We start from the raw sequence: 17,773 nt of genomic DNA, 5'->3' as shown, positions 1-17,773 counted from the left end.
TTTGGAGTTGGAGCAACTGCCCTATAATGTTTAGAGCTAATTTCGTTTCTTTGTTACCCATGTATTTGTTGACAGGGAGCCAGGACTTGGGAAAGAGCTAGAGGAAGAGAGAAGAGCAGACAGGTAGTCAGGAAGAATCTTCACCACAGACTGGGCAAATGGTCACTTAGGAAGAGTTTGCCTGAACAAAACCACTGTCACCAAAATAGTATTTTGGATGATCTCCAAAAACGTTGGGATAGCATGAGAAAGTACCAATTCTGGGTAGGATGTTTGCCTTTGGGACAATCTGGAACCAAGTAACTACACGATAGTGTTCGGACACTATTCCTTCCGCCTTCTCTCTCTGTATACGGAGCCCAGGGGCGCGGGCTTAGAGGCATGAACGCACCTTATGCCCATGGCCTCAGCGCATCCCAGCACCATCTGCTCCTCTTCTCCTGGACCGGGAAGGTGGAAGCACTGCACATTCTTAGTTGAAAAGTCTCTTCTACAAACGCCTTATTTTCTAACTTTCATGTTCTGCCCATTCGTAGTGCTGTGCTGTGCTGCTGCTGGTGGTGGTGGTGGTATTTCTTCTTGCAAACCCAAGTAATGAAGCGGCTGTGGCTAGTTGTGGTCAAGATGACCATACTGGTGGCTGCCCTGTCCGTGCAGAGTAAATTGTGCTCCACGGGCTCTCGAGGCAGTGACCTTTCATAAAGAGATATCCTGACCTGTCTTTGAGATACCTCTGGGTGCGTTTGAATGTCAGTCTTTCAGCTAGCAGCCAAGTACTGAACTGTTTGTGCCACACAGGAACTCTAAAGCTTGTCAACATTGCTTTTCAACAATGGGATGAGTTCAATTAAGTGCTTTAAATTTTTCAATAATTAACCATCAAAAATAAATCTTGATGGACCATTTCTAACTCATTTCTCCCCCCCCCCCCCAATTTCTGTTTTCAGGGAACACTAGAAACACATTTAAGATTGAACCCATCCTGGGCATTATCACTGTTTCCAAAGAACCAGACATGACTACAATGAGTCAGTTTGTCCTGTCAGTGAAAGTCACAGACCAGGGTTCGCCACCAATGTCTGCCACTGCCATCGTACGGATTTCTGTCACCATGTCTGATAATTCTCACCCCAAGTTCACACACAAAGACTACCAAGCAGAAGTAAATGAAAATGTTGACATTGGAACATCAGTCGTTCTCATCTCGGCCATCAGCCAATCTACCCTCATTTATGAAGTCAAAGATGGCAACCCTGATGGGATATTCACCATCAATCCATACTCTGGCGTTGTCACTACTCAGAAGGCACTGGACTACGAACGCATTTCCTTTTACCAGCTCATCGTGCAGGCCACGAACATGGCAGGGATGGCTTCTAATGCCACCGTCAATGTTCAGATTGTTGATGAAAACGATAACGCCCCAGTGTTTCTCTTTTCACAATACTCAGGCAGCCTAAGTGAGGCTGCCCCAGTCAATAGCATTGTCAGGAGTGCAGACAACAGCCCTCTGGTGATTCGAGCCACCGATGCGGACAGCAACCGGAATGCTTTGCTGGTGTATCAGATTGTGGAGTCCACAGCCAAGAAGTTCTTCACGGTGGACTCCAGTACAGGCGCCATCAGGACAATCGCCAATCTGGATCATGAAACCATTGCCCATTTCCATTTTCATGTACATGTACGGGACAGCGGTAGCCCCCAGCTGACTGCAGAGAGTCCCGTTGAAGTTAACATTGAGGTGACAGATGTGAATGATAACCCACCTGTGTTCACACAGACTGTGTTCGAGACTGTCTTACTTCTGCCTACCTACGTGGGAGTGGAAGTTCTGAAAGTCAGCGCCACCGACCCGGACTCCGAGGTGCCTCCAGAACTGACTTACAGCCTAAAGGAAGGCAGCTTGGAACATTTCTTAATGGACTCAAACAGTGGTGTGCTCACCATAAACAACAACAACCTCTCCAAAGATCACTACATGCTGATCGTTACAGTGTCGGATGGAAAGTTCCAGAGTACAGCCATGGTCACCATCATGGTGAAGGAAGCCATGGACAGTGGCCTCCACTTTACGCAAAATGTTTACTCCACTTCAATCTCAGAGAACAGCACTAATATAACCAAAGTTGCCATTGTCAATGCAGTTGGAAATCGCCTTAATGAACCCTTAAAATATAGTATCTTGAACCCAGGAAATAAATTCAAGATAAAATCTACCTCAGGGGTCATTCAGACCACCGGAGTCCCCTTTGACCGTGAAGAGCAAGAGTTATATGAGCTAGTGGTGGAAGCCAGTCGTGAGCTAGACCACCTGCGTGTGGCTAGGGTGGTGGTCAGGGTTAACATTGAAGACATAAATGACAATGCTCCGGTCTTCGTGGGTCTCCCTTACTATGCTGCTGTGCAAGTTGATGCTGAGCCTGGGACTCTGATTTACCAGGTGACAGCCATTGACAAAGATAAAGGTGCAAACGGGGAAGTGACCTACGTCTTACAGGATGACTATGGCCACTTTGAAATCAATCCTAATTCAGGGAATGTTGTTTTAAAGGAAGCATTCAACTCTGATTTGTCCAACATTGAGTATGGAGTCACCATCCTAGCCAGAGATGGTGGGAAGCCCTCTTTGTCTGCATCTGTGGAACTTCCCATAACTATCGTCAACAAAGCAATGCCTGTGTTTGATAAGCCCTTTTATACCGCATCCGTCAACGAAGACATCAGAATGGACACCCCCATTCTAAGCATCAATGCCACCAGCCCAGAAGGTCAAGGAATCATTTATATCATTATTGATGGGGATCCTTACCAACAATTTCATATTGACTTTGATACTGGAGTCCTGAAAGTTATTAGCCCTTTGGATTATGAAATTACATCTGCTTACAAGTTGACAGTAAGAGCCAGCGATGCCCTTACTGGTGCCAGAGCTGAAGTTACTGTTGATTTGCTGGTTAATGATGTAAATGACAACCCCCCTATCTTTGATCAACCCATATACAATACAACATTGTCAGAGGCTTCCCTCATTGGGACACCTGTTTTACAAGTTGTCTCGAGTGACGCAGACTCAGAAAATAATAAGCTGGTTCACTATCAGATTGTCCAGGACTCTGACAACAGCACTGAGTATTTTCACATAGACAGTGCAAGTGGCCTGATCCTGACCGCTCGTCTGCTGGACCATGAGTTAGTACAACACTGCACGCTGAAAGTCAGAGCGGCAGATAGTAGCTTCCCGTCACTGAGCAGTGAGGTCCTGGTTCATATCTACATCTCCGACGTCAATGACAACCCCCCTATTTTTAATCAGCTCATTTATGAGTCATATGTGAGTGAACTAGCCCCCCGGGGCCACTTTGTGACCTGTGTGCAAGCCTCGGATGCAGACAGCTCTGATTTTGACCGGTTGGAATATAGCATTCTCTCTGGGAATGACCGGACAAGCTTCCTAATGGACAGCAAGACTGGAGTCATCACCCTGTCCAACCACCGGAAGCAGCGGATGGAGCCTCGGTACAGTCTGAATGTGTCCGTCTCGGATGGGCTGTTCACCAGCACCGCACAGGTGCATATCAGGGTACTTGGGGCCAATTTATACAGCCCTGCTTTTTCACAGAGCACATACGTGGCTGAGGTGAGGGAGAATGCAGCTGTTGGGACAAAAGTAATTCAGGTTCGAGCCACCGACGGGGATCCCGGGACCTATGGACAGATCAGCTACACCATCATCAATGACTTCGCCAAGGACCGCTTCCTCATAGACAGCAATGGGCAGGTCATCACCACAGAGAGGCTGGACAGGGAGAACCCTTCGGAAGGAGACATCAGCATTTTCTTGAGGGCTCTTGACGGCGGAGGAAGAACCACCTTCTGTACTGTGAGGGTGATCGTTGCGGATGAAAATGACAACGCTCCCCAGTTCCTGACTGTGGAATATAGAGCCAGTGTCCGGGCAGATGTTGGGAGAGGCCATCTGGTCACCCAGGTTCAAGCCATGGATCCCGATGATGGAGCCAATTCAAGAATCACTTACTCTTTGTATAGTGAGGCCTCCGTCTCCGTGGCTGACCTCCTGGAGATCGACCCCGACAATGGCTGGATGGTCACGAAGGGCAACTTTAACCTGCTGAAAAACACCGTGCTCTCGTTCTTCGTCAAAGCCGTGGACGGGGGCATTCCAGTAAAGCACTCCCTCATTCCTGTTTATATCCACGTCTTGCCTCCTGAGACGTTCCTGCCTTCCTTCACCCAGTCTCAGTATTCCTTTGCCATTGCAGAGGACACCGCCATTGGCAGCACGGTGGACACTCTGCGGATCCTGCCCAGTCAGACTGTCCAGTTTAGCACAGTTAATGGGGAACGGCCAGAGAACAACAAAGGGGGGGTCTTCATCATAGAACAGGAGACAGGCACTATCAAGCTTGACAAGCGCCTGGATCATGAACTCAGCCCTGCGTTCCACTTTAAAATAGCAGCCACCGTCCCACTGGACAAGGTCGACATTGTGTTTACTGTGGATGTAGATATCAAGGTCTTGGATTTGAATGACAACAAGCCAGTTTTTGAAACGGCAAGCTACGAGACCATCATCATGGAAGGGATGCCTGTGGGTACCAAACTCACGCAGGTGAGAGCTCTCGATGTGGACTGGGGAGCCAATGGACAGGTCACTTACTCCCTCCACTCTGAGTCCCAGCCTGAGAAGGTCATGGAAGCATTCAATATTGACAGCAACACAGGATGGATCAGCACCTTGAAAGACCTGGATCATGAGACCGATTCCACATTCACCTTCTCTGTGGTAGCCTCCGACCTTGGAGAAGCCTTCTCCCTTTCTTCCACGGCGTTGGTCTCTGTCAGGGTGACAGATATAAATGACAATGCCCCCGTCTTTGCCCACGAGGTGTACCGAGGGAACGTGAAGGAGAGCGATCCCCCGGGGGAAGTAGTAGCCGTCCTTAGCACATGGGACCGAGATACTTCTGACATTAATCGACAAGTGAGCTACCATATTACAGGTAAGTCCCACTTCCCATCGTTTTAACCATGCACACAGCTTTCTTTAAAAAAAAAAGGGGGGGGGGGAGGTGGCAGCGTATCGGAGCCAGAGAGGTGCAAGATGACTTGAACCTAGAAAACTGAAGCTCTCTGGGACTGTGGATAGGTTTCTGAGTGATCTCAGGTTTTCAGTGTTGCCAGCAACTTTAATTCGATGATCATTGATTTGTCCTTGTGGCTTTTGTTATCATTTTTATGATGAGTCCCAAGACTATCTCAGTTGAAAAAAATGAAGATAACTCTTTTGGCAGTAGGTTTCTTTTGGTGGGAGATTCCCCACTCCCCCTTTGACAGCCACTAATCTTGTGCATGCATGTGCGTGCGTGTGTGTATGGATTTACCTATTGCAGATATCTAAAGTAAATAGAATCGTGCATTTTTTGACCTTTTGTGTCTGGCTTATTGTATATAACATACTGTTTCCAAGCTTCATCCATGTGATGGATGATCCTCTTTGTCGTGGACTAATACTCCATTTGGGTACCACATTTGGTTTATCCAAACATCTGTTGTTGTTTCCTTCTTTTGACTCGTGAGCATGGGTGTTCAAGTGTCTGCTTGAGACTCCGAGCTCAGTTCTTTGGAGTATGTCCCTAGGAGCAGAATCGCTGGACCCGATGCTTCACTGTCTTGAGGAACCACCGAATTGTTCTCCACCACGGCTGCGCCGTTTTCCACTCTGGGACGGAGACATCTTCTTAACCACGTTTCTTTCGACTGATCTTTTCCAGGGCAAAGAGAAAATCCAAGTGGTTTGATCCCAATCACTTTCACTGACTAGTGAATGCTGGTAATAATCATATTAGCAGTGCACACGCATAAACAAATTAGAAGGCCAAGTGTGATCTTTCGTTGGTCAATTCTTAATTCAACTCCATATCAAGGGGTATTTCTTTGACAAGAATAATACTCTGGTTTTCTGGTCTTTGCTGCTTCTTAGAATAATCAGTAGCAGTTCAATAGGGGAGCCAAGCTAGACAGATGTAGCACCAAGAGTACACCGAAGGTGCCACCTTTGGGCTCGGCCAACAATTCCATGATTGAGTGGAGAAAGGGTATCCTTCCCCAGGGCAATTGGCCTTCAACTGCCAAAAAGGAGTGGGTTGATGGTTCCTAAAGAACCATTAGCGGGGGTTAAAGCTAATATTATGATATTGTGGCATCCAGAGGCAGAGCATAAGCAAAGTGCCAAAAGATTTTAAAGTCTCCATCAATACTTGTAGTCAGGTGGCTTCCCTTTAGAAAAACGACATTATTCAGAGTGAAAAATGAATTAATTAGAATGCCCTTAGGACACAGAATCTGCTTAAGTGTGTTAGTGGAAAAGTTAATTAATCACTGCAGAATAAGCTTCGCAGCGGAGCATACGTGTCTCAATGCGTGAGACTGCTACCCTTCTTCTCGGTGTTTATCCATCCCCTTATTTTTTCATAGTGTTTTCTGCTTGAATATTTTTTTTTTTTTGCATTTATGTTTTCTTCGATGCTTTCATTGCTTTGTCATGACAGTGCATCCTTCTGCAGTGAAGACCCGGAGGAGGGTGCTAAGGGAGGAAAGAGGAGGAAAGCTTCCCTTTGATTTATTTGTGTTCTGTTTCTGAGCCAAAGCTTCACAGCCATTCTAAGGGGTACTTTGCTGTTTGGAGGAGTCGTTAAATAGTCAGCCTAAATTGTCTATCCATCGTCTATGAATTCTCAATGAATGATTTAAAGGGGCCCTCCCATCAACTTTACCAAAGTAACGAGGACAGAGTAGCTTAAAGCTACGGTGACTATTAGCTGTGCCAACCACCAACTGATTTTAATTAGATTTAACTTTTGCTCTTGATGTAACACAACTTGGCTATGCTGCCTCAGATGAACAAAGGACCATTAATCATATTATTTAACAAAAGAACCGTGTGGGCTTCCACTGAAAGCATTTAATAGAGAGGTTAAATTTGTTCATGCTGAAATAATATTCAAGAAAAGCATAGCTGAATCCTTGCCAGTGTTGGGGGAAAGTGATATCCCAGGAGGACCCTGGGCCTCACCAGAGCACATTTCTCAACCCTGACACTGCTGACTATTGGGGCTGACTAATTCTTTGTTGCTGGAGGTCTGCCCTGCTAACAGTACAGTGTTTAGCAGCAGCATTTTTGCTTGCTTCCAGTAGCACCTTCCACCCCCACCCCCATCAATATAACAATAAAAAATATCTACCAATTTTGCCAAAGACCCCTGGGGACAAAAGTCTCTCCTAGTCGAGAGCCACTGTGCCAGAGGACTGTGTAACCGGCGCCTCTGTTGAATTGTGCATGTGTCCATATGGTTCTGCTTATCCCATAATTACTCAGTCCTGGTGGCACAATGGTTAGGTGGTTGGCTGCTCACTACAAGGTAGGTGGTTTGATTCCACCCAGTGGCTCAGAGAGAGAGAACACAAAGAGGCCATGTGCTCCATGAAAAGTATAGCCTAGGAAACCCTAGTGAGTAATTCTGGGGCGACTCTGAGTTGAAAGTCAGCTTGATGGCCCACAGTCTCCTGGTTGCCCATGTCCTTGGACTGACTCCCCTTCCAGGCTTCCTCATCCAGCGTGCGCTCCTTCCCGCTGTAAAGAACCAACTCCCGCAGAGAACCCAGGAATTAGTGTGATCAAGTATATTTATTCTGAGTAGACAACCATTCCAATAAGTCAGTGCCAAACCAAAAGTCTGGTGAAGACACGCTTTTGGGAGAGGACAGTGAAACCAGGTTATATAGAAGAAACTTGTCAGCGAAAGTGACTGGGATCAAACCATTTGATTTTTCTCTCAGATCTGGAAAAGATCACATGAAAGAAACAAGGGTGAAAAGATGTCTCCATCCCAGAGTGGAAAATGGCACAGCCGTGGTGGAGAGCAATTTGGTGGTTCCTAAAGAAAGTGAAGCATATGGTCCAGCCATTCTGCTCCTAGAGATATACAAAAGAACTGAGCTCAGGGTCTCAAACAGACACTTGAACACCCATGCTCACTGTAGCCCTCTTAGCAGCAGTTCTCAACCTGTGGGTCGCGACCCCTTTGCGGGTTGAACAACCTTTTCACAGGGGTCGCCTAAGACCATCGGAAAATACACAATTCCGATGGCTGGGGGACACCACAACATGAGGAACTATATGAAAGGGTCATGGCATTAGGAAGGTTGAGGACCACTATTCTATACCCTAGCCTAAAGTGGGACAGATAAACAAATACATCATATATAGAACAGCCAGAATGCTCCTCAGAGGCAAGGATGGTGACACTTCATCTCATATACTTTGGACATGCTCTAAAGAGAGACCAGTCCCTGGAGAAGGACATCATGCTTGGTAAAGTAGTAGAGCAGCTAAAAAAAGGAAAACTGTCAATAAGATGGAGGGACATGGTTGACTACATTATACATATAAGACCAATTCTGAGGATAGCACAGGTCCGGACCTGTTGCCTTCTGTCGTACACGAAATCATGATCAGTAGGAACTGACAACTACACAGCTTTGCTGGAGGTCACTGAAGACAAATCGGTGCATAAGCAAATGTGGCGAAGAAAGCTGATGGTGCCAGGCTAGCAACAAAGCCCACATGGAAGAAGCACACCAGCCTATGTGATCACGAGGTGCCGAAGGGATCAGGTATAAGGCATCATCAGAACAAAAAACATAGTGAATGATGGGGGGAGTGCAGAGTGGAGACCCAAAGCCCATTAGTAGGCCACTGGAGATCCCCTTGCAGAGGGGTCTCGGGGAGGAGACGAGCCAGTCAGGGTGTGATGCAGCAACGATGAAACATACAACTTTCCTCTAGTTCCTAAATGCTTCCTCCCTGCCCCCACTATCATGATCCGAATTCTACCTTGCAAGTCTGGCCAGACCAGAGGATGTACACTGGTACAGATAGGAACTGGAAATACAGGGAATCCAGGGCAGATGATCCCTTCAGGACCAGTGGTGTGAGTGGCGATACTGGGACGGTAGAGGGAGAGTGGGTTGGAAAGAGGGAACCGATTACAAGGAACTGTATGTGACCTTCTCCCTGGGGAACGGACAACAAAAAGTGGCTGAAGGGAGACGTCGGACAGGGCAAGATATGACAAAATAACAATTTACAAATTATCAAGGGCTAATGAGGGAGTGGGGAGCGGGGAGGGAGGGGAAAATGAGGACTTAATGCTGGGGGCTTAAGTGGAGAGGAAATGCTTTGAGAACGATGAGGGCAATGAATGTACAAATATACTTTACACAATTGATTTGTATGTATGGATTGTGATAAGAGTTGTATGAGCCCCTAATATAAAATGATTTTTTTTAAAAAGGACCTACTGGTAAATGTCCTGAGTAGGTTACCCCAAGCCATGCATCCAGAAGTCTAGATTCCAGACGAACTAAAAGGGTTTCTCACCGCTCCATACCTCCAGAAGAACCATAGTCTTGTTTGTTCCTGTAAGATTCATTGTTAAGATGGTAAGATGACTCTCTCTTGTCAGTAAAGTCACCAATCCGCAATTCAATATGCTTTCGTTGTTACAAGGAAATGTGCTGTCTGCATTCCACACTAAATGTGAGCTCCACCACCACTGCAGGGATTGCAATCCATTCTGTCCAGTGCTACTACCCAGAACGCACTTGGTCTGGAAAAGGCAATAGGTACCTGTTGCCTGTAGACATCAATGAAATGCTGGTGAGCACATGTGATGCCTGGCTGCCTGCCCGCTGTGTGGTCCAGTCTTCCTCAGAATCTGAAGTGACATCAAGACACTCTTAGGAATTAGAAAGCCGAGGCAGTTCCCTCCTTCCCCTTCCTTCTTGTTCCCTGAGCTGCTTTTGTCCCCTGTAGCGTAATGATGGGGAAAAGTCACACTGCCGGTCACCCCGGGTGGGAACATCAGAAGAACGCTGGTCCCCTAACTCCTGTTTCTCTTCCCCTTTCCCCGGCTTTGTGCCGGTAAATTTGATCTAATTGCAGTGCTCATCTGTGAGTTGCTCCTTAAATGACCCCTCGTTAGGGCTATTTAATACTAATAGGTCTTCCTCTGCAATGTAAACTTTTCTTCCCCACACTCCAGCCCTTCTAAGGAGAGCGCAGCTGGAGGATAAAGCCTTCATTTAGAGGTTCCTCAATAGCACTGACTGCCTTTCCTTGATTGCATAATCAACAGCTAATGACACTGTCTTGGTAACAAGAGCTATGGTGTATTACATCCTCTCTTGAGACTAAGTGGAAAGACAATTGTATCATCCCGAGAAGACGATTGATTGTTCACAGTTTGAATTTGATTGTTCTTATGGGGAACTAAACAAGAGATCATCTCCAGCTTCTCTAAGTGGGTTTTACTCTCGTAGAAAGTTGCTGTTTTACTTTCCACACAAGCCAAGCATATAAATATCATGCTTTGTTGCACAAAGAATGACAGCAACAGAAATGGTAGAGTTCAGGGACACCCAGATGACCCCACGCCAGCTCTTCCATTAGCTGGAGATCAAGGCATTTTGTTGGACATCTTCAAAGGCTCCTTTTTTTCTTGGCAGGAGGGAACCCCAGAGGAAGGTTTGCCCTGGGCCTGGTGCAGAATGAGTGGAAGGTCTACGTGAAGAGACCGCTCGACAGAGAAGAACAAGACATGTACTTCCTCAATATCACTGCCACGGATGGGCTCTTTGTCACCCAGGCCCTGGTGGAAGTAGCAGTCAGTGATGTGAATGACAATCGCCCAGTCTGTGATCAGGTGAGACCTGGGGACATCTCTCTGGCTTTGCCTTTGCATCCCTAACGTGCAATGAAAACCCAGCGCCTCAGCTGGCGAGCTCCCACTGGAGAGAGGTTAGGAGGTGGCACTTGGAATGAAATGCTGTAGACCTGAGGAGAGTACAAATAATAAGCTCAGAGACCTCCATCTGCCCCCACCAAAACCAGTGCACCCTGAGTCTTAAAATTAAGTCTGAAGTCCCCACAGTGTCCCTTATGCCACGTTCTGCTAAATGGCTGCTTTCCTAAAAGAACAAATGGACTGCTCGTAAAGGGAAAATCACATCTACGGGGTCATACAGCTAGCTAGTGGCAGTGTTGGCAGAGAGCTCAAATCGCCAGGCTCCTGTTGAAGGAGACTTCCCATGACTACGCATACTGTGAGAGCTGACGACAAGGGGGCAGTCCTAGCTGGCATCATTTGATGTTGAGAGTGCTTTACGAGTACAAGAGAAACCCCAAACGTAAATCATAATTTAAAGTGAACTTTTATTAAGTCAAGTTGCTAACCTCAAGGTCAGCAATTTGGAACCACCCGCTGCTTCTCAGGAGAAGCGCATGGCTCTTCCACTCCCAAGAGTCAGGCAACTCTGCCCTGTCCCACAGGGTCCCTGTGAGTCAAAATGGACTACTGGCAGAGGGTTTTGAAATGGGAAAAGAATAATGAGACATCATCCTGATGAGGAAGCCCACTAGCAAGCTGTCATAATAGTCCCTCAGGGTTTGCTGGAATACAGAGATTTATAAGGGATTTAGGGCAGGACTGGGTGGGAGTCATGATTTGCAGATCATTACATCATAGTTAGAGGCCAGAATACAGAAACGGGAACCAGACCATAGTTGGAGCAAGTACATTATGTCACACAGAAGAGCTTACAAGATTGGTCCAGGACCTTCCGACTGAGGCAAGCGGGGCAAGACTCATGACTATGCAACTCCAGTCCCACCCCCAGTGGGTGGTGATTGTGATCAAGTTCATACCCAGGCAAGCTCCCAAGAGACACTACTCCTTCCTGGGCTCGCTAGGTGGGGTGGAAGGAATCCATTTCCAATACATTTTGCCAGACTGCTCCCATCCCTAGTTAATGGGCAGAAGGAATGCAGTGGAAGCTTAATTCACACGTGGACTCTGCAGATGGATCTGGGGCTTTCAGTTACCCTTAGCCTTCTGCAAACTGGGGGCTCCGAATTTAAGCCCTGACACAGAGTAAATCACTCTTAATTGACCATTTTGGTTACTATATGGACCCAGAGACATTAGTTGAGGTTCCGCCTCTTAGAAAATGAGCCGTGGTAGCACAATGGTTAATTACTTGGGGCTAGCCCAAAGGGTGGCCATTTGAATTCAGCAGCCACTTGGTGAAAGAAAAGACTTGTTTGAGTCCCATAAAGATAACAGCCTAGTAAGCCCCCTGGGACCATTTCTATGCTACCCTATAGCATTCTGTATGTTCAGAGTCAGCTGTGGCTCACAGCAACAGCAACACGGCTTAGGAAATCCTGGGTGATGCATATGGCTAGCACACAGTTGCTTTAGGCCTGGAAGTTTGAGTCCAGAGGTGCCTCTGGAGAAAGGCCTGGTGATCTGAAAAACCAGCCCTTGAAACTGTATGGAGCACCATTGCACTCTGATGCACATGCGTTCCCAATGAATCGGGTAACTGGCTAGAGCTTCGAAAGTGGCAAAGAGATTTACTATCTCATGCCATTGCTCCATGTCGATGATAACTGAAGAACTGACAGATTCCCGGGACCTTGCTAGGACTTAGCAAATAAAGAAAACCGAGGATCATGATCAACTTATGCTGTGCACACTGGTTTCACAGGGGCAGGGAATGCATCTCCTGTGTCCTCTTAGCACCTGTAACAGTATCCCGCCCATAGTAGATGCACAATAAATGCTTGTTGAGTGAGTGGGCATGGGAGAGTTAGGGCATCAGATATACTACGTTGCATTCTTTACTGTGGTGATAGGGTTGTGGGGTGGAATAGCAGAAGCTAAATTTCATCAATGCACTGTAAAAGAAATCAAAGCAACTGTTCCCAAGTACTAATTATTTAAACACATCTTTGTTTTACCTTTGCTCAGGTTGCATATACAGCACTAATTCCCGAAGACATTCCATCAAATAAAATTATCCTGAAAGTCAGTGCCAAGGATGCCGATATTGGATCTAATGGAGATGTCCGATACTCACTGTATGGATCTGGAAATGATGAATTTTTCCTAGATCCAGAAAGTGGTAAGATTAAATTTGTTCTTTGGGTCAATGTCATAGTTTATCAGTAGATATGTTAAACTCTCACACAGTCTCCTCCCAAGTGGGCAGTTTCTACACTAGAACCTAATTGGGATACTCTACTATGTTGGGCTGTCTCCAGGACGTAGTGAGAACCCATGGTGTCAGCAGGGGAACGCGCGAGACTACACACATTTGATTTGGGTTCTAAAACTTGCCTTCACTTTTCCTACATTTTTTACTACCAAGGAGTCATATCAGTGAGCTAAGGCATTTTCTTATAAAAGTTGCAAGCAGAGTTGCAGCATAAATGTGGGCTTCCATGAAAGCCAGAGAGCAATGCGTAAAAAGAGAACTTTCCTATTAACACCATTTTCTGGTTTTTGTTAAAGATTCCTGTCTATTTTCTCCTCAACTGTGGGCCCTCCGATGTACTTATGTGTTTGGGTAAAATTGACACGGTCAAAGGCTATGTAGATGGAAGAGGGATGCCTGCATTGAGGACCAGTGCTAACAGGAAAGACATTTTCGGAGGAGGCAACTTATTTCATTGTGGTATCCATCCAATATCAATTTTAGAATAAAGTCTAAAGACCGAATACTTCCAGGACTCTGTCGGTCTTAGTGAAGAGAAACCAACTGAGCCAATACATGAGGCCGTGGCTCCTTCCCTCCCCACATTCTCATGGCAGTTGTATCCTACTGGGAACCCCTGGCCTGACTACCTGGGACTCGGGCCTGGTTGTGATTACTCGATAACTAACGTGGATTGATTAGCTAGTGGACATAAAAGCACTCGAAGGGATATGTGCGGTAGACTCCGCGCTGAATAAAACGAAGCACGCCCAAGGGACTGGGAGCCTAGTGGGCACGTGAATCAACAATACTAATAATGAAAGGCAGAGTACCCAGCAGAGGTGTACGTATATAAGTGGAGGTGTCTGGGCACACAGAAAGAAGTAGCTAATATTCTGATGAGAGGGAAGAGGAAACTATGCTAAGAAAGAGTTGGCATTTGAACTAAGACAGGGTTCCCGGCTAACTCAGGACCGCACAGGGCACAGGGCCTTGGCCCACCCAAAGAATGGCATGTTTAGCCCCTGGCACTAGTGAGAGGAGCTAGAGAATGGCTTGTGAGAAAACCGGTGGGAAAATAACTTGAGACCAGATAATGGGGCACCCCAGAGGTTTCCCTGAGAAGCTCTGTTAACCAGAACTCCTGGGAGTAAGAGAAAGGAGTGATCCAGTCCAATCTGAAAGGGGAACTGGTTGGCCTTCACAATATCGATGGCGTGGCCTGAATGAGGTCTGTTCATTTAATCTAAAAGTTGTAATGTTTCCTGAACCCTACTTCTCACCAAATAGCATTTATTTAGATTTGTCACCAAGCTCCTTTGCCATTGTCTGTTGAAACTTAAGCAACATACAGAAGCTAATGTCCAGTAGCTAATGTTCATGAGCACAGATGCTCCAGGGGTTAAAATAGAGGCTTATCTTCATACGGATTGATATATAGCTGCTATCCCAAACTCCTCCAATATCCCAACACATGGGCCTGATCCCTCATCTAACAGCCACAGACAGACCCCGCTAACATCCAGCCCTTGCTCTGCTCTGACTGTGTGCTTTACTGGAAAAGATGAAGTGAAAAGCTATTGAATAACTGGAAGCCTAGGGACTGCCCTCTGGGTCTGCAGAGGAGTGTTGATACTGCCCATTAGCGAACATAAGATACTGGCCCATGCTCTCTACTTTTTGCCCCCTGAAAATGTACCGGGAATGCAGAGACAGCAGCTGTTCCGAGCAGACCTTGAGACGTTTAAGCATGTCAAAATTCCCTAAGTTGGCACATAAAAGAAGCCCTGATACCACAGGCACCACCCCGGGCGAGGGGCATGCAGATCATTTGCTGGTACATCAAATACCTTAGAATTTTTTCTGAGTGGCTAAAAATTTGATTTTTTTTGTCTCCCCCCGCCCCCCCCCATCCCCAAGTCTGGGGGTCTAGGGCTGAGAACTATTGGTCCTTGCTGTGATGGGGCTTGTTTAGCTTATCTTTTCCTTACCTCCATGTTGCTTGGTAGATGGCAGTTGCCCCTAGCTCCTCATGTATCCTGTCTAGAGTCAGTGGGAAATGTGTAAGTCAAAGAATAGCTCTCTACTCTGAGAGGACAGAACTGACCAACCATGCTACCATTGATTTTCATAGGGGAGTTAAAAACGTTGGCTCTGCTGGACCGAGAGCGGGTCCCTGTGTACAGCCTGATTGCCAGGGCCACAGATGGAGGTGGCAGGTTCTGCCAGTCCGACATACGCCTGATCCTGGAGGACGTGAATGATAATCCCCCAGTCTTTTCTTCGGACCATTATAACGCCTGTGTGTTTGAGAATACTGCCACCAAGGCTCTGTTAACCAGAGTTCAAGCCGTCGATCCTGATGTCGGTAAGTCAGTCTCCCTGATGTCATATCCCGTGTTCATGCATTCAGCATGTCATCTACCGGGTGGTCTCTGGCCTTCGGTTTTGTAAGAGGCTTCATCAGCCCACTTGGTTCTTTACCTCAAGAACATGTACACTAAAGCCCATGTGAGCTCTTCAGTACATGGCTCATCCACATCCCTCTTCTCTCTAGTGTTTGAAGACAAGATAGCATGAATTCCTTACCTAACAAAGGACCTTTTTGTTGTTGCTTTGCCTTTTGAGGAAAAATAATAGCTTCCTTACTTTCTTGTTCCTCCTGAACGTAGGTAGTTACACTGCTGTGTTGGTGGCAGGGAGGATTCATTTCCATTTCTATAAAGAATTGCCTCCCATGCTTCAGCTGAAATAGGACAGTCTCGAATTATGTGGTGCCCCATAGTGCAAAGACCAATTACTAAATGTGCAGCCAGTCCAGTGTGGAGTTTTCCGCCACCATTGTTGCTATGTTGGTCACATATAAACTGACAGTCCTGGGCAGAAGTTGGGGAGGAGGGGAGATCAGATGGAATTAGAATGGAAAGTTACTAATAAAGTTTGCATTAAAATCCACTTTACATAATGAGGCTGCGAGGAAGAAGAGACTAGCGTTAATTGGTAGGTAGTCCTTCAGAGAATGCATAAGTTATTGAGGTGACTGCATGATGGAATATAAATACAAAAGGGCATATAGACAGCCTCTTGCTGGTGCCTTTTAAGAGCTGTAAATCAGAGGGCTGGGGAGTGATGGGGTGTGTCCGCTATGCTAAACAGGCCTTTATATAATTCAGTGTCTTATTGCTTAATTCTGAATTGAAAGAAAAATTATTGGACTAATGGAAAAATAAATATATGATAATTAGTCGAAAACAAACGTGGAACCCAAGGTCTCTGCCTCTTTCCCCTTTGAGAAATTAGTGGCTACACACTGAATTATTGCTCTTACCTCATTAGCATAATTGTCAAGGCTGAACACCACCACCTTAACATCTGCATATGACAGAGCTTTGCATAAAAAGAAAAAGGTAAAAAGTAAACAGGAAAAGCCTCTTTGTTGGCATGCAATTATGTAATACCTACAAATTACAAAATTAAGAGATGGTTACACAACATTCTTCAGAGTCTTATTAGCAGATTTTGGGGAAAGAGGGCAGAAATGAAATCAATGAATGCTTTTTCAAATATATATTTTTTAAATTTGAGTTTCAGAATGTTGCAAATGGGACATGGGTGGCATTTTAAAATCTAACCTAGAAGTTGAGAAAAACTTGTAAAATGGGAATTTTTCCACTCTCGCCCTCCAAGAAGGACCTAGGTAGACCCAGATCCTTAGGCACTGGAATCAGAAGGGTGTGGGTAGTGCACCCGGGGTTGTTGCAGGCAGTGGGCGGGATGTGTGCTTACAGCTGATTTGCAAGTTGTGATGAAGAATGATGTAAACCTGCTTTCACGTCTTTCTGAGTCAGCTGTCTGGACTGGGAGGAGAGGGAGACGGATGTCTAGATTCTGGGTATCTAACAGGGAAGAGGCGAGAAGGCCGTTACTGCAGCAGAACTGTAATGACGCCCTTCTCAGCACCTTGTTCACTTGCACTAATTCCTGTGACTGCTGTGGGGTCAGCACTAGCTGCTGGGGACCTTCTATATAACTTAGGTACACATGCGACCCAGCCGTGCCAGCTTCATGTTCAGTGGTATGAGCCCATAGTAGCAGCCACTGTGTACTCGGAGAGTTGTCCAATCAAGGGGCTGGCTCGTCATCCAGTCTTCCAGAGCAAAATGGGACAGTATTCCGTTGTGATCCCTGAGATCTCCAATAGCCAATTTTGGGAAATGAATCACCAGGCTTTTCCTCCTAGTCTCTTTTGCTGTGGGAGCGATGCTGAAATGCGTCTATCATCACAGGTCCCCCTGTGGTATTTGAAATGCTGTGGCATGGCTTCCAGCACCATAGCCACACTGCAGCCAGCACAGTACAACAAACTGACAGATGGGTGGTGGTTTGCTCATTATCAAAAGGCCTATTTTCAGAGCTTTAAATACGGACAGAGGTTACAGGTGCTCCTGTCACCTATATATAATGTGAATTTGCCAAACTATTCTATCAGCCTTTGACAAAAGTCGCACTCTATCTAGCATGACACCACAGATTCTGGTTCATTGTCTCCGCTTCTCTAGAATATCTTTCTTTGCTTGAAAATAGCCCAAGGGGAGTGTGGAGTGGAGACCCAAAGCCCATTAGTAGGCCACTGGAGATCCCCTTGCAGAGGGGT

The 17,773-nt window shown here is 46.3% G+C and overlaps 1 protein-coding gene across 1 annotated transcript in view; it reads left to right on the top strand.

The window, feature by feature from the left end:
• Window positions 1-17,773, top strand: part of FAT3 (FAT atypical cadherin 3) — a 684,233-nt gene that overhangs the window by 563,265 nt on the left and 103,195 nt on the right. Inside the window, exons 10-13 of the mRNA XM_030886441.2 lie at window positions 948-5,021; window positions 10,588-10,784; window positions 12,894-13,047; window positions 15,254-15,487. Of these exons, the coding sequence (XP_030742301.1) occupies window positions 948-5,021; window positions 10,588-10,784; window positions 12,894-13,047; window positions 15,254-15,487 (4,659 nt within the window). The remainder of the gene's footprint in view (window positions 1-947; window positions 5,022-10,587; window positions 10,785-12,893; window positions 13,048-15,253; window positions 15,488-17,773) is intronic.

Source organism: Echinops telfairi, unplaced genomic scaffold (genome assembly GCF_000313985.2).
Source record: "Echinops telfairi isolate 266 unplaced genomic scaffold, ASM31398v2 ScPeMD7_1713;HRSCAF=2227, whole genome shotgun sequence".
Classification (NCBI taxonomy): domain Eukaryota; kingdom Metazoa; phylum Chordata; class Mammalia; order Afrosoricida; family Tenrecidae; genus Echinops; species Echinops telfairi.
The sequence above is the reverse complement of the archived record's forward strand: the minus strand, read 5'-3'. Positions and strand labels throughout refer to the sequence as shown.